Source organism: Neomonachus schauinslandi, chromosome 14 (assembly GCF_002201575.2).
Source record: "Neomonachus schauinslandi chromosome 14, ASM220157v2, whole genome shotgun sequence".
In the NCBI taxonomy this organism is placed as follows: domain Eukaryota; kingdom Metazoa; phylum Chordata; class Mammalia; order Carnivora; family Phocidae; genus Neomonachus; species Neomonachus schauinslandi.
Genome location: NC_058416.1, coordinates 13,536,680 through 13,561,948, shown reverse-complemented (window position 1 = coordinate 13,561,948; position 25,269 = coordinate 13,536,680). Strand labels below are relative to the sequence as shown.

At 40.3% G+C, this 25,269-nt stretch overlaps 1 protein-coding gene across 1 annotated transcript in view; it reads left to right on the top strand.

Moving 5' to 3' along the window:
* PHLPP1 (PH domain and leucine rich repeat protein phosphatase 1) overlaps positions 1-25,269 on the top strand; it is a 214,966-nt gene that overhangs the window by 128,317 nt on the left and 61,380 nt on the right. The window contains exon 5 of the mRNA XM_044921274.1: positions 13,440-13,606. Within this exon, the coding sequence (XP_044777209.1) occupies positions 13,440-13,606 (167 nt within the window). The remainder of the gene's footprint in view (positions 1-13,439; positions 13,607-25,269) is intronic.

The window sequence follows — 25,269 nt, the reverse complement described above, 5'->3', positions numbered from 1 at the left end:
AAAAAAAAAAAAAAAAAAAAAAAGAATACCCTCTAGTTTGCACGTTGTTGCAAATGGCAAGATTTCTTTTTTTTTTTTTGATGGCTGAGTAGTATTCCATTGTATATATACCCCACATCTTCTTTATCCATTCATCTGTCGTGCATCCTAATGTTCAAATGAGATTCATTTTGATAAGAATCTGAAAGAAAAACAACAACAGAAAGAAATATCTGAGTTTCTGATTTTTAATGACCATCCCCACCTTAGTCTGGGTAGGAGGACAAAGAGAAGCAATTTTGATGATTTTTAAATTAAAATGAATTAGATAATTAATTTAAAAGGAAAATCCTTTATTTTCAGTTTATGCTTCTGGATCTTAGCTAAAAGAGAAGTGTTAATCTTCTAATTTGTTTCATTTGATTTTGGGAAAATTTTATAAAGCTATTAGTTAGATATGTTCTACCAAGATAGGCCTTTATATACTTACTATTTTTAAAATTGAATCCTAGCACTTAGTATTGCTTGCAAAAATAATACCCAAAGCAGTCCCTTTGGAGTTTTTGTTTTGGGTAGGTGTTAGTGGTAGATACTGTGAAGGAAACAGCTCCTTTGGGAGGATTACGATACTGATTGTAAAGTCATCCCTAAAATATTAATGCACGACATGCTTTAAAAATTCAGTAAACATTCTGTTGTATGCAGTGTAAAAAAGGGCTCTGTTTGCTCACCATGGGCACATGTCTTAAGCATGTTTTCCGAGGGATGGGAGAAAGGCTGGGAGTGATAGTAGAGAGAAGAACGGGAACTGCAGAAGAGGTCCTGTCAAATACACGACACAAGTGACATCGAAACGCTGACCTTGATGTCCATTTTTGTGGCCCACTTTTTGGAGTGCATAAGTTTTAGACATGTTGATCAATCCTGTGAATTCTTTTCAGAGTTAGTCTTTACATGAATCTATAGCCTAAGCATAGGTAATTTTTTATTAAGCCTTAGTTACTTCCACAGCACTGTATTGTCCCACTTTAAAGTCTGTTTCTTTATTTCAGGGAAGATTTAAAAAGGGGGGAATCAGATCGTGGATTGGGTGTTGTGCATGAATGTGTTTTTAACTTTTTATTGTGGAAAATGTCAAATATTTAGAAATGGACATAATAGTATAGTAACAACCACATACCTTGTGACCCAGCTTCTGCAGTTATCACCTGTGAGCAGTTGTGTTACATGTGTGTTATATGGCCCATCGTGACAAATTCACACCCATGGAGCAGCATAGCTTGTGCACGCTTCTCCCTCCTTGTTGATCAGGGGCTGACATGCAGTTTCCAGTGACTGTGGCTATCATAGTGGCTCTCTCTTCTGTCTTTCTTCCAGTATTAACCGTAGTATTTTATTCTAGGCCTCTCGTTTTTTGTTTTGTTTTGTTTTTGTCACTGCCATGAACTTTTTGGTTGCCTTGATATATTGGGTTCACTCTTTTTTTTTTTTTTAAAAAGATTTATTTATTTATTTGAGAGAGCGAGAATGAGAGAGAGAGAGAGTACATGAGATGGGGGAGGGTTACAGGGAGAAGCAGGCTCCTCGCCGAGCAGGGAGCCCGATGCGGGACTCGATCCAGGGACTCCAGGATCATGACCTGAGCCGAAGGCAGTCGCTCAACCAACTGAGCCACCCAGGTGCTCTTGGGTTCACTCTTAATAGGCATAGTGTAGGCAAGTCAGGGTCACATTTCATGCTGAATTAAAGATCACATGAAGTAATGAGTAAATATCACCCCTTTAAATCAGAATAAAGTATATGGTGAATCACAACTGAACTTTGGCTTTCACATGCTTAAAAAGAGTGTTTTTCTGGTCCAAATTTCACTCAAAGAATACTTCACTAACTACTTGAGTCCAGTCATTCTAATGTAATAGGATTAAGGTTTCCAACATAAAGATTTGTGTCATTAGATGGAGCTGCAAGGAACCATGAGAGATTACTTACTCATCTTTTACACATTTTTTGCCTCTTAATTTGAAGTGTAGATTAGGGAGTATGCTGCTTTTTGTCAGCATGATTTGAAACCTGTCTTTTAGGGATTGTGCTGTAGTTGCTTACATTGGGATTATAAGGGTAAGAGGCTTTGCTCTCAGTACGTTTCTGCTAAGAAGTCCAGGTGTTTTTGTTGTTGTTGTTCTTGTTGTTGTTCATTTGTTTTTTTAGAAACCTTCACATCACATTTTATACCCATTCTTTAGATAGAGAATTAAGGGCCATTTGACCAAGGACAGTCTAGCAGATCTGTGGTAGAAGCTTAAGTTAAACCATGTGACATAGATTTTAGCTTATACGTCACCCCATCCCAAGGAGATTGTTCTTGTACCAACTCTGTAGTGAAGATATGAGAAAAATTTGGAAATCCAGTATATGAGCTGTTTGGGTACAGGAAGACTTCAAGTAGGTAATGGGCAAATTGAGTTTCTGAAGGATGAATAGGAGTTAACTACAAAGACAAGAAGGGAAGAGCATTTCAAGGAGAGGTGTAAAGTAAGTACAAAGGCACAGCTGTGTAAAATGTGAAAATATAGTTCTATCACAGATGTCTGAGCAGCATGAGAAAGAAAAAAAAAATAGAAGCTAGATAAAGTTTAAAAAGTGCTGGCCTGTCTGTTTCCTGCTAGTTCCATGTCATTTCCTGGGGGAAATTTGATTATAAGTTACCAAATATGATAACTAACTTTCTAACATAGTAATGAATTTGTTACAGAAAAGTTCATGTTAGTTCATGTTATGGAATCTTCCTTATGGATATGAGCAACAGTTTATGAAATTAGGGAATTTAGGAATTCTGCTTTGATGAAATATTTTGGATTGCATTAAATTTTGTTTTTGTGATACGTAAAACTGTGATTAAGTTAGTAAAATATTAAAATGATCTCTTTGTGGTTATAATTATGCTTCGTCTTATTTCCACATTGCTAATCCTGTCTGTTCTTTTTTCCTATGGCAACTATTGGTTCTGAAATCCTAGTTAACATTTTTTTTTTAAAGATTTTATTTATTTATTTGACAGAGACAGAGCAGGAACACAAGCAGGGGGAGTGGGAGAGGAAAGAAGCAGGCTTCCCGCTGAGCAGGCCCCCGATGTGGGGCTCAATCCCAGGACCCTGGGATCATGACCTGAGCTGAAGGCAGACGCTTAACGACTGAGCCACCCAGGCGCCCCTAGTTAACATATTCTTAAAAAACGGATTTTTCCTTGAATTCTGAGTCATTTCAGTTTAAAGCCATTTAATTTTATTTTCTCCAAAGTTTTATCATCCAGTTTTATCCAAGTAAAAAATACCTAGTTTGCTTACCATTCCCTAGCAAAAGAGGCATGCTTTTGTGAAATGCTGCCGGCTTGTCCATTTACTGGGTTAAACTGATCCCCTGTGTCTCCATCTTCCCTCCCTGGGTCTTCTCACTTCCTCCCCTTTATTCTGCACTTTGTTGGAGTTACTACAGAGTTGCCATGAGAGACATGGGGAGGGAGGGTAGAGAGAAGACTAATTCCACCCTTTCTCTATGCAGGGCACTCTTCTAGGCTCAACTTCTAGGTCAGGGTCTCAGCAAACGGAAGAAATATGTTCCTCATGTGGATTTTATCTGTATATTGTTACTACCTTTAATAAAATACATTCTCGGTGTCAAGCAAGGGACTTACAGCTGTGTTTTAAAGTTGCAACATATTATTTTAAGATTGCAAAGGGCCCTTTAAGAAAGTCACCAAAAAGGTAATATTACCAGTTGTAGTTTTCTGGAATAATTATCTTAATAGTTACTTGGTCTTTTCTTTGAAAGTGTTCTTTAGTTGAACCTTAAGTTGTAGCCATGATCAGGTGCTCTTAGTTCAGAGACTTAGAATTCAAGATTCAGAAAGGACCTTCTGGACGCCCAGACTTCCTTCCCTCCCAAAACCGTCCGCAGTGTTTCAGACATGTGTACTGTCTGACCAGACGGCTCTTCCTTACCAGTGAGCGGAAGTCTTTTCCCTGTGGCTTCAATCTGTCGATCCGGTTTTGCTCTCTAGTATAATACGGGATAATTCTGTTTGATAGCCTTTGAATATTGAAGTTAGCATGATTCCTGTGCCCTCCTCCACCCCTTAGCCATCTGTTTTCAGGAGGAGCATCTCCGGTAGTTCCAAGTCCTGCTGTCATGTGGTTCCCAGATCCCTTCTTCAGCTGGTTTATCGATATGCGTACTTGAAGATACCAACTGATGAGCCCAGAATATGTGACCATCATTTTCCTTGCTTCACACATTATATCCAAAGTGAATTAGTTATTCATCCATGAGGTCGACGCCAAAATAAAAAGTTTTGTTTTTACCCCCAACTTGTTGATGTATTTTGTTCATAAAATCACTTAGCCTAATGAATCGATCTAGTAGTGACCACAATAATGCCAATAGGAATAACTGATGTTTTGGTAACTTTTTCTATGTGCCAAGCACACTTCTAGGTGCTTTATAGCAGCCCTGTGAAGTAAGTACTCATTACAACTCTATGAGGTCAGGTTTTACAACAAAAGAGGGAGTAACTCTGGACAAGATACTATCACATCTCCATTTTGCAGATGAGGGAACTAAGGTATGAAGTATCCAGCCCTGCTTTATGCAGGAAGTTCTGCTACCTTGCTCTTTTTTCTTTAATTGTACTTCCAATGTTTAACAGTGGCCTGAGGGAACAAAACAGACCAAGACTCAATAACTGAAATGTACTGAAAATGTCAAAGGGAAGTACTTCACATACAAGGTTGTCAACAGCATCCAGGCAGCTCAGTGGTAGAATAAGAGGTCGTCTGTCACACAGTCTGTCGTATGGGGTATGCTGCTAGGGAAGCCACTGTGCACTGCTCGTCCGTCTTCTTAAATGATGACCAGGACATATTTAAGAAATCTGACGTGCTTTCTATGTCATCCAAGGCAGATTAGTATATGTGCTGCTGAAGCGAGCACTCATCCAAGGCAGATTAAATTGATTTTATTGTTGAGAGGACTACTGTTGTCAATTCTTCAAAAACTGGTCAAGTATTGCTATCTCAGGAATCCACCATATATGATTAACCACATCTCTGTATCTGGTCATGTTAATATTATGAAGTTAAGTCATTTTAGTCTGAGTATTTAGACCAATGTAAATATATAAATGTATATACTTATATATATTATTTATATATATTTATATAGTAATATATAAATATTTATATAGTAAAAATATATATATTTATATATTTATATATAATATATAGACTTTATAAAATATATAAAATATATTCATATTTATATTTATATATATATATGTTAAGAGTTTAGTTTCCATTATATATTTGCTTATCTTGGAAGATCCCAGTATTTGTAACCCAGAGTATTGCATTTCCTACACCTACTCTGAAGAGTTAAGTTCGTCTACCAACTGGTCTGATTTATAATTTCATAAAGTAAGGAATCACGGAATAATTGGAAAAATGTCAATGACCTCTTTATGTCTAACATGCTCGACCTTTTATGTTAGATTTGGAACTTAAAATACAAAACAAGTAGCTCGTTTCTAATAGTAAAATCATTTAAGTATACATTTACATCACTTCTTTTACCAGAAAGCTAGAATTTAAGTGTTTTTTGTGGTTGGCTATCTTTTCCCTTCCCCGTGGTCAGGGAGATGCCACTTTCTCAGGTGGCCATTGTCTAAACGGACTGTTTACACCTAGTTTGCCAATACGGAAATGAGGAAGGAACTCTGAGTTCAGATTTGATCTCCGCCCAAGCTGAGCTCTGTTTTTCTGTTGTTACTCAGAAACACAATGGGGTTTGTGTGTGGGTGGGGGGGAAGATAACGGCCGGAGTGACATGGGAGTGATCCTGGGAGGCTGTTGGTGCCATCTCCTCGCAGTTTTTCACTGTTGCTTCTGGCTCCGGGAAAGGTGGTGCCAGGTCTGCATTTCCAGTGGAGGCCATGCAAGGAGCTCCCTGGACAAACACCACAGTTCTGTCTGCTCTTGGTGGTGATGTGCAAGTCTCTGCCCAAGTGCCCAGGCGAGGGAGGGGAGTGTGGGTGCTGGGATTGCCACAGGGTTGCTCTGAGCTTTGTGTTCTCTGCTCTGGGTGCTCTCATCACACCATTGTGCGTACCTTCTTGAATTATGGTCGTGTAGGTGTCCATGTCTCAAGAGACCAAGCTTTTGAAGACACACAGTGCCACCTCTCCAGGACCAAGTCTAGTGCCCGGTTCATAGAGGCAAATGATAAACATATGTTGAGAGATTCACTCGTCCCCATCCCCTCCATTCGCCTGGCAAAGAGAGGTCAGGATGCTTAGGTGGAGCTCTTATTCTAAATTTCTCAGTATTGTTTTTTCTATATTGTTATAGCCTGGTGCTTTAACAGGGCTTTAACAACATCGGCACCTTGCTTTGCTCCTATTAGTGTATTTTAATTACTAATTATTAATTATTAATTAGTAGCTCCTATTAATGTATATATTGTAATTAATTTTATACCAAAGTTATCTTCACCTGTTGTTAAACAGATTTTATAAAATTGTAATATTAGTACAGGATCAAGAAAAGAGATGTCATTGCAAAAAGGTCTGGGATCAATTTAAGGCATTTCCTATATATTTGTAGATTTTTTTTTTAAGAAATGATTGCATGTCGTAGAGCGGTGATAATTTGAATTTTATTAAAATTGGAAACTTTGGTTTGATATAAAGTATTATAAAACTATTGATGAGGATGGAGTTGAAAATAAGTTGCTAGAATGCTTAGCTAAAAGATTAATAAACACTCTTCTAAATTCATATTCTCCTCCCTCATGCCTTCCCAAAGCATTTTTAGGGAGTGAGAATTAAAACTAGGTCAGTTAAGAGGTTAAGAATTTTTTACAGAAGTCTAGTAAACTCCCCAGAGACTATCCCTGTAGCCAGGGCATAATTTTCCAAGCCACTGAAAGTTAGGCCAGAGCAATTAATGACTCACTGTGCTGGTGCGCAACAGTCTTTTACTTTACACAAGTAGAATTACTTGTGCTATTTCAGCTGCTTTCACCAAGCCTTTCAGGATCATTTTGATTGATTTTGAGCATGTTTGGCACATAATAAGGATAAATGCCCCTTCACTAAAGTATAGTGGTAACAACAACAAAGTAAGTCACATGAATGTTTTTCTAAACCTTTCCTTGCTAATAAAAGATGAGGACAGTCCTGTTACAAGGGAAGATGATAATTTCAAAAGCATAGCAAGGATTGGTTAGGACAGGAGAGATATCTTGGTTTAGAAATGCAACTCAGCTAGATGCATAGCCTAAAGGCTTGCCAAGAAACAACTGAGGGAAGTGTTGAGCTGAGTAGCCTGTTAGAAATATCTGGAAGCCCAGTAGGTCGTCTGAAAAGTTTGTCGTTCATATTATCATTTTTATGTTTACCCTGCAGTGTACTTTTGGGGAAATATTTTGAGGCCCAAATGAACTTTCCCCCTCCCCCTCCCAACATGTTTACAAGTAATTTGGAAAAGAAGACAACCTGAGAAGGTCGTTGGAATTCATGTTCACTTTTATGTGTCTTCCAGAATATGTAGGTTCATGGGGGGGAAATCCCATTTAGTTCCCCAACTCTGTCAGCCTTAAAAAATGTTTTGCTGTTAATCCAGACTAGCGCGGATTTCCCTAGTCACAGTTCCACTGAACCAATCTTCTAACACTTGAATCCCTTCATGTGTAGTTCATGGATGGTCTGTGAGCCTCATAACTAGTGTGTTCTGCCTTTGAGCTTTATCTGTGTAATGCTCAAGGTGGCAAGAACAGTTGCCGGTGCTCTCGTCCTTTTTTTGTGTTATAGGTTTACACTGCGCTCAGCTGTGGTTGTTGGTCAAGGGATGCTTGGTCTGTAGAGCCTCTCCTGATTTTTTTTAAATGAGAAAAGTATTATTTACAGCAGCTTGTTCAATTCATCAGGGCAGGTACCATCTATTCCTCTTTAGTGATGAGGGAACAGAAGGACAGATAGATGAAGTGACTTATCCAGAGCCTCATGGCTTGGAAGTGGTAGAATTGTTTGTACGCCCTGAATATTGTTAAGACTGTGCCCTTTCTCCTGCATGTCAAGTTGCTTGGATCTCAACTTTGTGTCTTCCACTGTCTTGATGTTGGGAGGTGTAATAGAAGTACAGTAGCTTTTACCAAAAGGATTTTGTATTCTCATTGTGAGGTCCTTTAGAGATCCCTTTCTATAACAGATTTGAGGTGATTTCTGCATGTGCCCTTTTCTTTCACTTTCTAAATTTCTATAACCTTTTAAACTTTTCCTGTAACCTTTTAGAATTCAGTGAAGTGCTCACCAAGTGGCATCACCGCTGCCCAGGTAGACAAGCTATGTAGATAGCAGTGGGCAGAGCCCATGATGTCAAGGAATGGTGCCCCCGTGGGGCTTCACCCCTTCCCTGAAGTCTGTTTGTGGTCAGCAGATGCTGTCTGCTTCTCTCGAACATGCCAGACTGTCTTCTGTCACTGCCATTCCTGAGGCTTAAGCTTCCCCTGGGATAGCATCTGATCATCTTTGCTGTGGTCTAAGGGGTTACGTTATTATTTTATCATGGGAGTTAGAAGTACAGGTCCTCGGGCGCCTGGGTGGCTCAGTTGGTTGGGCGACTGCCTTCGGCTCAGGTCATGATCCTGGAGTCCCGGGATCGAGTCCCGCATCGGGCTCCCTGCTCGGCAGGGAGTCTGCTTCTCCTTCTGACCCTCCCCCCTCTCATGTGCTCTCTCTCTCTCATTCTCTCTCTCAAATAAATAAATAAAATCTTTAAAAAAAAAGAAGTACAGGTCCTCGTTCAAACTCAGGTTCTGCTACTGCTCAAACTGGGTGACCATGGGCGTGCTCTGTGACTCTGTTTACCCTTCATCTTTGAAATGAGGGTAAGTCATCACCACACTGAGTTGTTGTGAAGGTTAAGTAGCCTGGCTAGAGCAGTTAGAAGAGGGCCGCCCACAAGTGAAGCACCACCTAAATGTTAGCTGGTATTATTGCTATTCCTACTACTTAAGAAAAAAAAAAAGTAATAAAAGGCTACTTGCTCTGAGGTATAGCCAGGTGGATTTCTGATTTATTTTTATTACTTATTTAGGTCTTTCCTGTGAAGGATCTTAGTTTTAATAGGTGCCATGTATGTGGGTCACAGCTTCTTTGGGCAGTCCAGCCGATGGTTTTCTCACATGGGAGTCAAGCAAATCTCTTTGTGGCATATCCCTATGGGCCCAGGCTGGTCTGCGTGGAAGCACTTAAATCCCCCCCTTTTTGCAGAGACGGGGTGGAGGGGCAGCTCCTGGTAGCTTTTGTGGTCACCTTGGCAGCTCACTGCCCTGCTGCTGTCCTTTCTGTTCTTGCTGTGCATGGCTCTTGCTTGTTGTCGCCTTGTTAATGTGGCTTCTTTCCCCTTGTTTCCAGCAGCAACAGCTTGTGGTCCAGAACGAGGAAAGGAATCAAATACTACTTGACATGTAATCATTATCTTTCAGTTGTCTGAGGAGAGCATTTAGTGTGACGCCTCAGTGGAAATAGGATTTGTCCTCTTCAAAGTAGTCTCTGTGTGAAAGCATACGCTAGGTGTGTCAGATGCAAGCTGGTGAGAAAGCAGGGGTTGGAAATTGGTCTCACCAAGTGCTGAGCATATCAGGGTATATCAGTGAACAAAATAGGCAAAAATCCCTGCCCTTATGGAGCTTGCAGTCTAGAGACAGAGATTTTCAGAACCTTTCCATGCTTCCCATTTTGCTCACATTGAAAGCTAGAGTATTTACAGGGACTGAAAAGACCCTGCCAGACCTGCTGCCCACCCCTACCCCCTTACCTTTCTGATCTCACTACATACAGGTCATTCTCCCCTCCAACATGCCGGGCACATCCCTTTTTAGGGCCTTTACCCTTGCTACTTCCGTGTTCCTCTAGACAAATCCCTTCAGCCAACTTCCTCATGCCCTTCGTGTCTAGATGTCACCTGTTCAGTGGGGCCCACCCTGACCAACCTATTCAAGGAGAACTGACCACTTTTCCAACAATCCTGACCCCCTGTTCCTTGCTCTGTTTTTTCCATAGTATTTGCCAATTTTTAACATATAATTGACTTACGTACGAAGGCAGGGATCTTAATTGTGTTTACTGAAGCATACCAAGGGCTTACCTAGGCCAGTATTGGCATATGGGAGGTATTCAGTAAACGTGTTGAATGACTGAAAATGAAAAGTACTCTGGAAAAAGTTGTGAAGGGAGTATTAGTTTCCCAATTAACAAAACCTTGGTGACTTTAAAACAACAGAAATGTATGGAGTTCTGGAGGCCAGAAGTCTGAAATCAAGGTGTTGGCAGGACCATACTCCTTTGAAGGCTCTAGGGGAGAATCCATTCCTTGCCTCTATCTGCTTCTGGTGGCTCTCAACATTCTTTGGCTTGTGGTCCGTATTACTTCTGTGTCTGCCCCCATATGGTCACATCGACTTCTCTTCTTCTACCTCAAAACACTGCCTCTCTCTTAAAGGATACATATTTCGTCATATAAAGTAATATTCACTCTTGCTGTATAAGATAATATTTATAGATTCCAGGGACTAGGATGTGGAAATCTGTGTTTTTGTCTGCCTCGCCTCCTTTTTTGGGGCCACCGTTCAGCCCACTAGTTAAGGGGATCCCTTTGATGACAGAGGAATTGTTGTCCCTGGTGTACCACCTAGTAGAACACTGAATTCAAAGAAAGCCAGAAGACTGCTCCATCCATTTTCTTCTTTAACTGAAATTTTAATTGAAATTACATTTTTTTTCCCAAAGTAAACACACATACACATGCACACAGAAGAGCACAAAGGATAATATTACAGTTTCCATGTACTTGTCTTCCCCAGTTGTTAACACATTTCCATAGTTCCTTCCTATCTTCCCATTCTTATTTCCTTTCCCCTCCCAACCCATATAGAAACAATTGCCATCATTAATTTGGTATGTGACCGATGTAGGGTTTATGTGGTTAATAGTTACTGTTCCATAGCTATTTGTACATAATATATGGAGTCATGTGTGTTCGTGTTTTCTCTCCTGGCTTCAGAATACATAAATCCCAGAGAAGGCCTCTGGTAGCCCAGCTGGGGTCACATGCCAGTACTTTTGGATCAATCGTGGGTTCAGTGGATGGGGTACTCTGGTCGTTCAGGCCTGGAGTACGTGCCTATCCCTGTCGCCAGAGGGTCAACATGCTTTGTTCGAAGCTCTTTCAAGATCCCAGGATCCTGAAGGATTGCTATAGGAAGATATGGAAAAAGGATTGGGGGTAGACGAAAACACAGATTTCCACTCAAGTTCAAAGTTTGAGCTTGGACATCAGGTCCTTTGGGAAGCCTTCCCTGACTTCTTAGATCATGCACTTACCATTACTGTAATCATTATCATGTAGTACCTAATTTCCCTCTGCTTCTCTTGAGGTGTGCTCACCCAGGGCGGAGACTGTGTCTGCCTTGTTTACTGTTGTACCGCAGGGCACCCTTACATGCTCAACGTGTGTGCACCCTCTCTGCCTGTAACAGGTTCCTGTGAGCGTTTGCACCTGCCTTTCAGGCCCATTACATTCCTCATGGCTCTTTTCACATCTTTTAGTGTATATGGATGATTTGGCCCTGTTTGGGATTTTCTTTTTTCCTTCCTTCCTTCTTTTTTTGTGGAAAACAATTTCTTCTTTTTCTTGTTTAATAGTGAAAATTCAAGGAAAGATATAGTTGTTAAAATGCAGACTGAGACTTCTTTTTTTTTTCTTTTTTTAAGATTTTATTTATTTGCTAGAGAGAGGGAGTGCACACGAGCAGGGGGAGCAGCAGGCAGAGGGAGAAGCAGGCTCCCTGCTGAGCGAGGAGCCCGATGTGGGACTCGATGCCAGGACACTGGGATCATGACCTGAGCCGAAGGCAGATGCTTAACCGACTGAGCCACCCAGGCGCCCCTGTAAAGTCTTCTGAGTTGAGCCCTGCCAGGCTGTTTTTACCTCACTCTCCCCTTAGTTCTCAAGTGTGCACAGTAATTTCTTTCTAACCTCAAATATGCCATCAGCAGAATAGGTTTTATGCACATTTACTTCTGAATACCTTTTTAGCATCAGGAGAATTTGGATTTCAGTAGATGTAAGATGTGAATCATCCTATTTGGCAGTAGTAGCAATACTAATAGTGGTAGTACTAGCAGTCCCCGTGTACTGAATGCTGTTTCTGTGTTGGCTGGTAGATGTCCATGTCACCCTTACACCTGGTACACAGGTGAGAAAACTGCAGCTCGGAGGGCTCAGCGATCTGTTCGTGTCCTCTCAGCTCCTAAGTGGGGGGGGGTTGGGACATAAAGCTGCACACGGACCCCAGGGTCACACTCCTGAGGACCATGCCCTGCTGCCTCTGTAACTGGGAAAGAGAAAGCTAGAGTTTGGAAATAGAAAAGGACATCATACTGGTCACAGATAAGGAGTGGTGTTTCTGCCATAAAGCTTTGGTAAAGATAAAGAGCACAAGGGAGAATCAATCCAAATCTTAGAACAGTATTACCGTGGCCTCTCTGGGGCAGAGAAGGAGCCAAGGTGTGTGCAAGTGGGGCTGAAGTCACACGCAGAGGCATAAGGTGGCACTGCATGACTTGGAATATTGGAGAAAGCATTTGAGAAATACAGGTCATCCAGTGCTCTTTCTGTCTCTAGCACGCTAGTTGGTCTGTGGCCCTGGGACTCTCGCCACGGTCATAGTCATTCAACCAGGAAGGCTTTGAATATGTGGATAAACATTCAGACATAAAATAAATTTTACTTAGAATACTTGCATGAAGCAAAGCCCAATGAGTTTATGAGCATCTCATTGAAGCTTTGTGGGACAGACAACCCAAGAAGTTGAGAGCAAGCAGACAGTGGAATCTGATCATATGCTGCCATTAAAGATGTGTACAAGGCCATCGATACTGCTATTCTTTATTTGTGCTCTTTTAAATCAGTATATACAAGGGCTTTGATAGGTTCTATCTAGACCTTAGTGTCTATCTCCTAACCCTGTAGTTACTCTAGAGTCTTGTATTATTTAGCTCTGAATTCCCTTACCATAAACGTTTTCAGGAACTTAACCCCTACGGTTGGAGGAGATTACTGATATCACTGAACCTGATAGGATAATCTGTGCTTTTTGTAACCTGTCTCCTACGCCGGGTTACTGTAAGTACCTTCCTGGCAGGGACACCGTTTTCTGCTTTTACAGTACTTGACTTGGTTCCATGTTAAGTAAATAGTCTACTGGTTTGTGTTTGGACTACTAACTAGTGCCACTTGTACAATATGTCTGTGTTCTCAATGGGGTTATTGTGTTTCTATCCATAGAGGGCATCTGTAGGATAAATGGTCGGTACTAAAATCAGGCTGGGTTTTATCCCCCTCCAGGTTGCGTCACAGCGCATTAGCTCAGTGGACCTCTCGTGTTGTAGCCTGGAGCATCTGCCTGCCAACCTCTTCTACAGCCAAGACCTCACTCATCTCAACTTAAAACAAAACTTCCTAAGGCAGAATCCCTGCCTACCAACTGCCAGGGGGCTCAATGAACTGCAAAGGTGAGCATACAGAAATGGGTAGCCTCTGATTGTTATTTGAATATTCTGACTTAAAAAGCTACAGTGTGTAACCTTTCTCTTTCAGGGGGCAGGGTAATAGGACTTTATGGAAGTGAGGACATTATCAATTTCATTCTGGAATTTTTTTTAAGGTCCCTGCCTTTGAAATGAATGATTTATGATATTAATTAACTGGACAGATTTGTGTAAGAAGGATATTTCTTTTGAAAACACTTCTGTTCCCTAACTGATCTACAAATGGGTCTGTGAAAAGTTTGTTACTCGGTGTTCCTTCTGAACTACTGAGGTTTGGTCAGATTAGATTATTTCTTTTGAAATTTATAAAAAGTCAGTTTCTTCTGTGAAAAGACATTTCCCCACCAGTTTAAGAACTAAGGTTTAAATCCACTAATACCAGGGCATCTGGGTGATTAGTGTGTAGGTTTCAAGAGTCCAATGTTAAAACAGTATGCTTTATAACTGGAGAGAAGGGACTTTATTTGCGTGTACTTAAAACAGATTTAAGAATTTACTGTATTCATTTCCTCTTTAGAGCAATGATCATTCTTGATTCTGTGGTAAATTAAGCCTCTGATGCTTATATATTTGTTGCAGATATCTGAGACTATAACTGCAAAAGAATGTAACTTTTAAATAATGAATTGTTCACTTGTTCTAAATGACTGATAATGATCCGAGATTAAACTATGGTAACTTACCATTGTGATTATGTGTTCACGGTTTTTAATATCCAAAAAGAATAACCCAGTAAGTGTTTATTATAAAGTTTGTGCAATGTGTAATTGGAAAAGAGAAGAGTATTCTAATTGTCTTTTCAGACAATTGTGAATAGTCTTCTTTGATGCTATACCAAAACTTGACAAGTGGTCATTTCTTAAATGTTGGTTCCAGTATGGAATCTTAAACCCTGTTGTTAAACTTGAAAAAATTCTTTTACATTAGGTTCTGTTGACCTTTGTTGCACTTTGAATGGGTCCTTGCCCGTGCATCACTTTATCTCATTAATTATTGGTCATTTGGGAAATACTAGCTCATTAGAAAATGGAGCTATTCCAGATGTTAATGCACTTTATTGTGCAATTTCAAGACATCACAGTTGTTAATATCACCACTGAGCTCATCAGAAAAATCTTTAAGTATTGGGAAGTTCTCAAGTTCACGGTGGAAACAAGTTTTCCAAAATTTGGTGTTCATTTGGAAGCTTGAAGGCTATCCTTGGCAACAAATACCGTCAGTTGTTTTTCCTGAAATGACCTTCTCACTTCATTGTAGAGAAAATGTCTGCCAAATACCCAAGTCCGAATAGTGAATTTGTCAGTTGTTCTTTCACGTAAAAGTTGCATTCCATGAATTGACTAGTTTGGCTCACAGCTCATACAAGTGTTTTCTTTGAGATAACCATCATACTTTACAGCAAAGGTGCTTTTATCCACAGATATAGAGGGCCAATCAGGAAACTCTGAAAGAACTAAATAATAAGCAGGGCAATGCCCCAAATACCCTTTCACCTGGGTATTTATTTGTTTAGTCCAGAAATGCTGGCTGGCTCTTTGGGAGCATCCTATTCCCTTATGGAATTAGAAGCACTTTGATTTTCTTTGTGTTTAGGTTTTAAATTTTGAAATTATTATGAAACATGCAAATAGAAAAATACAAAAGATAATGATCATCCAAACAACCACTCTTCAGCTTTTTCAAATATTAACATTTTTGTCATATTTGCATCTAATTTTTTGTCATATTTGCTTCTATTTTTAAAGAAATAAACATATGGATATAGCTGAAACCCTCCTCGGACCATTCCCTAATCCTATGCCCCTAACTGCCTCACAACAGGTAACCATTAATCTGAAATTGACATTTACCTTCTCCATCCACCTCATCTCTAAAATGGGAGCATTGGTTTGAATGAATTCTGATGTCCCTTTGCTGGTGTCTTAGGATTCAAGAGTATGATACCAAGTTCTTGAACGTCCTACACTGCTTATTATTTAGTTCTTTCAGAGTTTCCTGATTGGCCCTCTATATCTGTGGATTCTACGTCTATAAATTTCTTTTCGACCCTTTCCCCCTTCTCCTGTGCTCCCCCTTCCTCAGCACACAACCTGTCCCGCAGCTGTCCGAGGAAGCGCTTCTCCGCTCTCCTGTGGACAGCGTGGGGACAGCACAGGGACAGCACAGGGACAGCGCAGGGAGCTCTGCAGAGCGGCTGCTGCCCTGTCATTTTCCCACTGCAGTTCGCCCTCGCTAGTCTTCTCGCCTGCGGTTTCCTACATTCCTTGCTTTCGTTTCGTAGTTTAAAAATTTAAACCTTTTCCCCAAGTAACATCCTATGTAGATTTTTTTAAATCTTAACAAACAACAAGACTTATAATAAGAAATATGTGCCGGGAACTCCCACCCATCCTTACACCCCAGGCCTCCTCCCCAGGCAACCACTTTTGAGTCTTTTGGCTCTTTTTTGCAGTTTTCCTGCATCTTCTGAAGTACTCTTCATATACTGCTGTTTTAACGTTTTTTTTGTTCTTGGGCATTCTGTATTGATTTATTACTGTGGAAGGTGAAGATGTAGCTCTCTTACCTTGCCTCCCCGCATGCGCACACCGCTGCCTCTGTCATCCGCTCGGGGTAAGGCCAGCTGTCCATTTTGGAGCAGGGAGCTGTGGCCCACAGCCAAGGTGCTTTAAAGGCAGTGACTACATTTCCTTTCCTGCGCTGGCTGGAGCCTCTCACATGTGTACTTTTTTTCTCTAGGGTTTCTAAGTTTTCTGACAGAACTCTGACATTCTGACACTTTTTTCTTGGACACTTCTTTCGTCCTGGAGTCAGGGCAGCAACCTGCTCCGTGTGCCTACTGCACAGCTGGTGTCCTGGGATGACCTTCCGTCATTTTCCTGGTAGTTCTCGTCTCCCCCGTGTTGGACCCGTAGTTTGCTGACAGCTGGTAACTTGAAGAAAGACTTGGTTTACTCCCTCTTTTTAATGGAATATCTTCCTGAGAAAGGAGACACGGGAGACCAATTTATTAGACACTTTACATGTCTGAAAATATTTTTCTCTCCCACTTGAATGGTAACCTGGCTGGCTTCTAGGTAGGAAAACGGGGTGTCCTGAGAATTTTGAAGCCGGTGCACCATTATCTTCTAGGTTCTACAGTTGCTATCAAAAAGTGTTATGCTATTCTGATTCCTCTCTTTACAGGTGACCTTTTCCCCCCTTTTGTTTGCTTGTTTGTTTTGTTTTGTTTTGTTTTGTTTTAAACCTCCAAAAGATTTTAGGATCTTCCTTTTATGGCACTCTATTAATTTCAGCCACTATGATGAACACTTGATCTAAAAAAGTTATGTCCTTTAGTTCTGGAAAACTTTCCCATTATGTTTTTTTGATCATTTTCTCCCTGACCTTGGTTTTCTCTTTTCTTCCTCTGAATTCCTGGGAGTTTGGTGAGACCTCCTTGTTTCTCCTCTAATTCGCTAATTTTCCTAGCTCTTTGCTTTAATGCCCTATTTGACAGGTGTCCTCTATCTTAACCCTTCTGAAATTCTGCTGTCTTTATTTTTCAAGAGCTCTTTCTCATTTGTTTTTAATTTGTGTACATTTTAATAGCATTCTCTTCTGTTTTTTCTGTTTCTGAGGACATTAAAGTTATTTATTTATTCATTTCCTTCTTGCACTGTCAGTTTCTTTTTTTCCTGTTTGTGTAGGTGTCTGAGTTTTTGTGTTAGAAACGTAACTATTTGGGGGCGCCTGGGTGGCTCAGTCATTAAGCGTCTGCCTTCGGCTCAGGTCATGATCCCAGGGTCCTGGGATCGAGCCCTGCATCGGGCTCCCTGCTCTGCGGGAAGCCTGCTTCTCCCTCTCCCACTCCCCAGGCTTGTGTTCTCTCTCTCACTGTCTCTCTCTGTCAGATAAATAAATAAAAATCTTAAAAAAAAAAAAAAAAAAGTAACTATTTGGTGATCCTTTGCTCTCTGTTCCTATTTAATGGTGAGTCACTGAAAAGTGAGTTGGCTACTGAGATACGTGGGCAGGGCTTCTCCACCGTACAGCTGCTCTGCCATGGCTATCGGGGGTGAGCTTGTGGTTTCATTGGGGAACTTCCAAAGACAGTATCTGTGGATCTTTTCCCTGAGGCATGTCAGTTTTACTTGAGAGGAATCCTGTGGTCTTCTGTGTGGGCAGTGCATGCTAAGATGCGGGAAGCAGAGTAGAATTTGTGCTAATTCTAGTGCATGTTTCACAGTGAATATGTTAGAGAGAGCTACCAGAGGGGAACTTACTATGTTTTTACCTAAGTCTCAAGGAATGAGTTTTTAGATTACAAAATTAGTTAGGGCAGATATCCAGGGAGTAACTTTAAGTATAGTGCGTTTAAAACAGGTAGGAGTTCAGTGACTTTCTCTCTTAACCACATATCCCCTTAATTTTTCTCCTATTGGAAATTCTTGCTTTAAATAAATGAGCTGTTTTCACAGAACATTTACGTTGGTATTTCCAGCCGCATTCTAAATCTGGAAAGATGGCATGCTGATGTACACACATAGGCCAGCAGTTTCAGAGGGAAAACATTGTTCTTGGAACGACCACTGTTTGTTTTTCCTTTATTGGCATTGGAACTCTTCAAGTTAGTTTTCAAAATATAGAGGAGAGGCAAAATCAGAGTAATTTTTGGTAGTTTAATGGTTTCTTTCCTGATTATGTATGTCACTATTAATTATAATGTATTATTTACCTCTATTTTATTAATAGATAGAACTTCACTTACATTAGCTATATTTTCATTTAGATGACCCAGATGGTATTAGTACTAAGATTATTATTATTTGCAATGGAGAATTTTTTTAAATTATAATACGTTTCAAGTCAGGAAACAACAGATGTTGGCGGGGATATGGAGAAAGGGGAACCCTCCTACACTGTTGGTGGGAATGCAAGCTGGTGCAGCCACTCTGGGAAACAGTATGGAGGTTCCTCAAAAAGTTGAAAATAGAGCTACCATATGATCCAGCAATTGCACTACTGGGTATTTACCCCAAAGATACAAAAGTAGGGATCCGAAAGGGTACGTGCACCCCGATGTTTATAGCAGCAATGTCCACAATAGCCAAACTGTGGAAAGAGCCAAGATGTCCATCGACAGATGAATGGCTAAAGAAGATGTGGTATATATATACAATGGAATATTATGCAGCCATCAAAAGGAATGAGATCTTGCCATTTGCAATGACGTGGATGGAACTGGAGGGTATTATGTTGAGCGAAATAAGTCAAGCAGAGAAAGACATGTATCATATGACCTCACTGATATGAGGAATTCTTTTTTTTTTTTTTTTTAAAGATTTTATTTATTTATTTGAGACAGAGAGAATGAGAGACAGAGAGCATGAGAGGGAGGAGGGTCAGAGGGAGAAGCAGACTCCCTGCCGAGCAGGGAGCCTGATGCGGGACTCGATCCCGGGACTCCAGGATCATGACCTGAGCCGAAGGCAGTCGCTTAACCAACTGAGCCACCCAGGCGCCCCTTTTTTTAAGATTTTATTTATTTAAATATGAGGAATTCTTAATCGCAGGAAACAAACTGAGAGTTGCTGGAGTGGGGGGTGGGGTGGGAGGGATGGGGTGACTGGATGATAGACACTGGGGAGGGTAGTGCTCTGGTAAGCACTGTGAATTGTGCAAGGCTATTGAATCTCAGATCTGTACCTCTGAAACAAATAATGCAATATATGTTAAGGAAAAAAAAAAAAAAGAAGAAGAAGAAGGTAGCAGGAGGGGAAGAATGAAGGGGGGGGAAATCGGAGGGGTAGACGAACCATGAGAGACGATGGACTCTGAAAAAACAAACAGGGTTCTAGAGGGGAGGGAAGTGGGAGGATGGGTTAGCCTGGTGATGCGTATTGAGGAGGGCACGGCACATTCTGCATGGAGCACTGGGTGTTATGCACAAACAATGAATCATGGAACACTACATCTAAAACTAATGATGTGATGTATGGGGATTAACATAAGAATAAAAAAATAAAAAAATAAAAAATTATAATACGTTTCTTTGTAAAGTCAATGAAGAGGACAACTTTTTTTACTGTTTTAAATTCGAGGAATATAACTTCCCTTACCATGTCTTAAGTTTATTGTTTTTAATACTGTAGTGAAGCGGTATGAACTTATTTATACAAAATTATGTTAGTGTTCAAACATTTTACTGTACTGATACATGTAGCTCTTTTAAAATTACCATTTATTAAAGTTTCACGGGTAGTAATATTGCATTGCAGGCTCTAGAGTTTGTAAGGTATGACAGATCAGAGAGTTCTTTTATGGTGATAGCCAGTGCAGTGTTTACAAAGAGCTGTGTAGAAAGCAAACTCAAAAGCAGAGTTTGATAGTAGTAATTTGTATGCGCGTGTTTCTGTAGCTTTGTCCATGGTACTTGGAAAGTTTGCCACTACATTTGAACTTAAATGTCCTCATCTTAGATAATTTTAATTTATTAATCACTTCTGCCTGTCACTTTTATAGGTGAGCCTTTGTTTTAATATTTGACAAATGGATGATAATTAAAACACTTCAATTGCTTAATTCTGTATGTGAGAAATTAGACAAATTATGTAATAATTACTCTCATAAATACAAAATGATTATGTTTCAGTTGTGTTGATGGCTGGTGATTATCTATTACTTCCATCCATTAATAAGGGAAGTGAATCTGATTCCCAGCCCTTGTTATTTGTAGGTGAGCTGGTATAGAGAAACAAAGTTAGCAGAGCTAGAGGGTCCCAGCAAGTTCTAGGAATGGAGCTGAATTTTTTATAGGAGGATTATTAACTTTAACTTCAATAGAAGTTGGCGTTTCAAATTATTTGGTAAATCATGTATGTCTGCAAAATTATTAATGTGCTTTTTACCATATGTGATCCTGAAATGGCCCCCCCCCCAAAAAAAATCCCCTCAGATTTACCACCATCAGCCTTTTTTTTTTTTTAAACATTCTTCTTTGGATACTGAATTTTGTTGTTGTTTTGTTGCTGTGCCCCTCATAGTTTCACAATATTTAATGCAATAGGTAAAAAAGAGCCTGCTTTCGTGAAGATGTAATGCCTAGGAATAGCTGTATTGCTTCAACTTGTAAACATTTGTTGTTGCATTTAATTTTTGCCTGAGTGACTTTCAGCATAGGTACCATAAGGAAAGAGTTGACTTCAGCCTGTCACCTGTTTTTGTTTTTTTTTTTTTTTTTTTTTTTACTGTTTTCTGTATTTATCTTGTTTGCTTTGAATTCTTAGGGAGCAGGGATCTGTTCTTCCTCAGAGGGAGGACCCACTACCAGGGGGGCCATTACATACATACTTGGTAAAGGAATGAATATGTGAGCGCATAGTGGTGGGAATCGTCTTGATTCCTTCAACACTATGTTAAGTATACCCCACTTCTTTGCAAAAGGTATTTGTAGCCACATGTGGAAGGAAGGGAGACTGGTAATTTATCATTATGTTTCTCTTTGGTTGAAGGTAAGATGAGAGAGTCTGCATGGTGAGGTGATTCAGAGAAGATTACTAAGAAAGGGATTTGTAGTTGGAAAAGGAAACATTAGATTTTAAATGGACAGTATGATATTGGACTTACCTAAACAAAAATTTTTTTTTACAAGTCTGTTCACCATTCTCTAAACATACTGCACATTTCACCTTGCAAGGAATGTGCCTGTCCTGCTTTTCACCCACCAGACCTGGGCTCAACCCAGTGAATCCTCCTCCCCTTCAAAGCACATTTGTAATGACCTTTGTTTCTTGAAGCTTTTCGTTATTTCCCATTTCCATGTGACCTTTTCGTCTTCTGAATTGTTAGCTTTCTCTCTACTTAGTGCATTTACCAAGTATACCTTTTATAATAAACATGTGAAAACTTCAAACATCACCATCTATATGAAGGCCTTGAGAACAGAGATGGAGTTTCCTTATGTTTGTCTTCCCTCTCTGCTGCCCAACCCCCCATATTTAGACACGGGATATTGTGTGTGTGTGTGTGTGTGTGTGTATGGCAATATTTGTTGAATTGTCAGTTTTCCCACAACCAAGGATAATCAAAGAAATGTGATCCTAAAACTTTCAGAAAAGAGCATCCAAAAAATGCTTTGAAAGGTAGCACCATTTGGTGTATTTAGTGCTTGAGGTGACTATTTTAAGGGGACATTAGTCCTTTAGAATGATTGTAGATCAATCATGTTACATTATATAGCCTCTGGAGATCAATTTCAAGAAACTTAGGAGTAAGCTTGTCATTATGTTTTATAGGCTATGGTATAAAATGGGTATAATGTAACCTAAAATATGATGAAGATTACAATTACCTTTGGGTCAAGGAGAGCGTGAATTAAAGACTTGGAGGAAAGAAGTGATTTGATCTTTGTTTAAATGTGAAATGTGTTTTAGCCAAAAAGAATAAGAGGGATGGGGGTGGGGGTGAAGCAGGGATTTTTCAAATGGGAGAACAGTGGGGAGAAGGAATGAAGTTGAGTTGGGTGTGCAAGTGTGTGGGTGGAGTAGAATGAAAGCCATGAAGAAATGAGCATTGAGAGACTCATAATTATGCCTGGAATTTATCAAGTACCTTCTTCTTAGAAAGCTCAATTTTCTACATTTTTAATCCCCATGGAGTGGAAAATAAATGACCTTATTTACTACGTTTTTTGGGGGGATCTTGGCATTCCAGAGCTACAAAGTTATTCATGTTAATTTTTTACCCATACCAAAAGTTCACATTTCCAGGTTTTTATTTTTTTATTTTTTTAAAGATTTATTTATTTATTTATTTGACAGAGAGACACAGCGAGAGAGGGAGCACAAGCAGGGGGAGCGGGAGAGGGAGAAGCAGGCTTCCGGCGGAGCAGGGAGCCCAATGTGGGGCTCGACCCCAGAACCCTGGGACCATGACCTGAGCCGAAGGCAGACGCTTAACGACTGAGCCACCCAGGCGCCCCCATTTCCAGGTTTTTAAAGAAAAAGATTTTAATATTTTGTTTTTATCAGTAATTTCTGAAAACTCAACTTTTAATGGGAATAGTGATGATTCATTAACAGTAGGATCAGGAGCAGCATGCTAAAATATTTTTGCAGCTCATTTTCCAGACTTAGAACTGCAGTACTTAGCCCAGTTTCAGCTTCTTTGAAGATGCTGTGCGATATAAAAAAATATTACAAGTGAACAAGAGCTAAGTGCTGCAGAAGGGGTATGGCCAATGTGTTAAAGAACACTTAGCACAAGTGCTGCTCAGGGATGAATAACCTTGGGAAGGAATTTCCACTACTGGGGTTTGGTGAGGCTTGCCAAGTGTGTAAGGAATTTCATAGACTGGGTGGAATGCCCTTCTTTCAGTTAACTCTTCCCAATACTGGAAGTTCCTTTATTATACAGCTTTGCTTTTCAGATGGAATTTTGATCCTCTTGGGAAGCTTTCCATTTCACACGTTTCCCATTTTCCTTCCCTGATCAAAGGAAAGCCTTTACTTGGTGCTTGGGGCGCTGAGATTGTGTAGCCTTTGGTCCTCCCCTCCCCCTGGTGTGGGCTCCCGACCTCATTTCTGAAAATAATAGCTGATTTTCTTCTTCCCTCACATTGTGCACGAAGAGGGAGCTCAGAAAGAAACAAAAGATTTCTTTATCAGCCAGACTGTACTAAATTACAGTCTGCCCTGTTGACTTCCTTGGGATCCTTTAAGATGTTTAACTTTTTTTTCCCACTTAAATAAAAAGAAAGGAGGGATCTTCAGAAGCCTTGGCTTGATTCCAGTGAGGGTATTGTATTCTGGCCAATTCTGTTCTTCCATTTGTTCTTGTTGAGCTCTTTGCTGTACTCTCCAAGCTTTAACTTAACTGCAAGCGGTTAATGTGGCACACAGTATTTGTAGGTATTTGTTATTCTGAGTGGTAACCAGCTTTTCACTCTGCATATAGCTCTTAGGAGACAGTGATAAAAGCATGCAGGGAGAGGCCAACCGATGATGCTTATTTTGTGGTTTTTAATGGTGAAGTGTTGTCACGACTTGGGAACATGATTACTGTCGTTCCTGATGACTTCTGAAAACAGCCCTTTGGTCGCCAGTACAAGAATACTGAGGGCAACCCAGGAATGCTCCTTTCTCCCTCTCTCTTCTGCCTCCAGTCAAACAGCCTCAGCTCACTCTGGAGCTCCTTCTGACCAGACACACGTGCCACTTTTGAAAACGAAAAATCCCTGAGAGTTGTTATTCCTAAGAGTGCCTGTAGTTCTGGTGTCATTCACCATGCTCTCCATAGTAACAGAGCTGTGACTGGGAGGAGTCACGCACCTGCTGTCATTTCCCACGGTGGGTTAGGATGGTGGTGCCAGTGCTGGAAGGACATTCCACAGTGGCTTCTCTAAAGGAGGGCACACCCATCCCTCCCGGGTGATGTCTTTGGGATGTGTAATTAACAAGAGAACCTTAGGGAAAGTCTACTTTCCACATAGTTTTCTCTTTTTCCAATTGTAAGATTTCTGTCAGAATGCACCTTTCACCCCAGGTAGACAGGTAGGGGTGTGCCTGTGTGTATGCGTGTGTGTGTACATGTGTGTATGTAGTGGAAGCACATCAAGGTAAGCAGAGATGTTCCATGATTTGCATGATACACACAAAGCCATGTATCCTTGCATAGACTGTTTCACTTCTTATTCAAATTTTTTCGTAGGTAAATAGCAGTGTCTTCATCTGGAATTTGAGGGACTCTGTGCTTAGTATTTACTCACCCTTTGCGACCACAGTTCTTTCAGCTTAATGCTATCATTTGCTTAATGTTTCCCAAGTATACCCTGTAGTTTTTGCCCTCCAAATCAGTGTTTCTCAAAATACGATTTATGAAATGCCTACATCAGGATCACATGGGGAATTCACAGAACACCTTTTTTCCTGCCATCCCTGCGGAGTCAGAACCTCTGGTGATGAGACCCAGGAAACTGCATTTTTAACAACGCGGGCTAAATTTGAGAAACCGTCCTGCCACCCTGTTCTCCTTGAATGTCCTCTCTTCCAATCCCCATCTCCTCATCCATTAAACTCTTGTTTGTGTCCCTTCCATCAAATTGAGTTTTCTTTTCTGTGAGTACTCATGATTTTTTTTCCCAGTAAGTTTTCATCTTGTGCTTTGTATTAGAGCAGCTTTGCTCCCAAACTATTTTTAAAATCCTGGAGGGTGAAAACCATATGTAACTCACATTTGTATGCTTCACACACCTTTGTGCATAATAAGAACTCAGACAATGTTTACTGAATGGATGGTTGTTCAGACTTTTATTGTATCTAGTAAACTTTTGGGTATTGGATTTTTTCTGTTAACTACCAGATATGCTTGGTTTATTTGTGATGTGAGCTTAAGCTACTCATGTCTAAGCACGTTTTCATGATATAATCATTCTCTCTGACCTTAGCTTACGTTCACTTTCTCCTTTGATAATCTGGTATCTTTGATAGAGCGGTTATCTGGTTTTCATTTTTATATATCTTTATATGACTCAACTGGGATTTTATCCAAATATACTTTATGGATCTTCTCTTTTTCTTTCCTCTGAGAAGAGGAATGGAAATAGTGATCTGTTCTCTGCTTTTTATATTTTTGTTCTTTGTCCTACT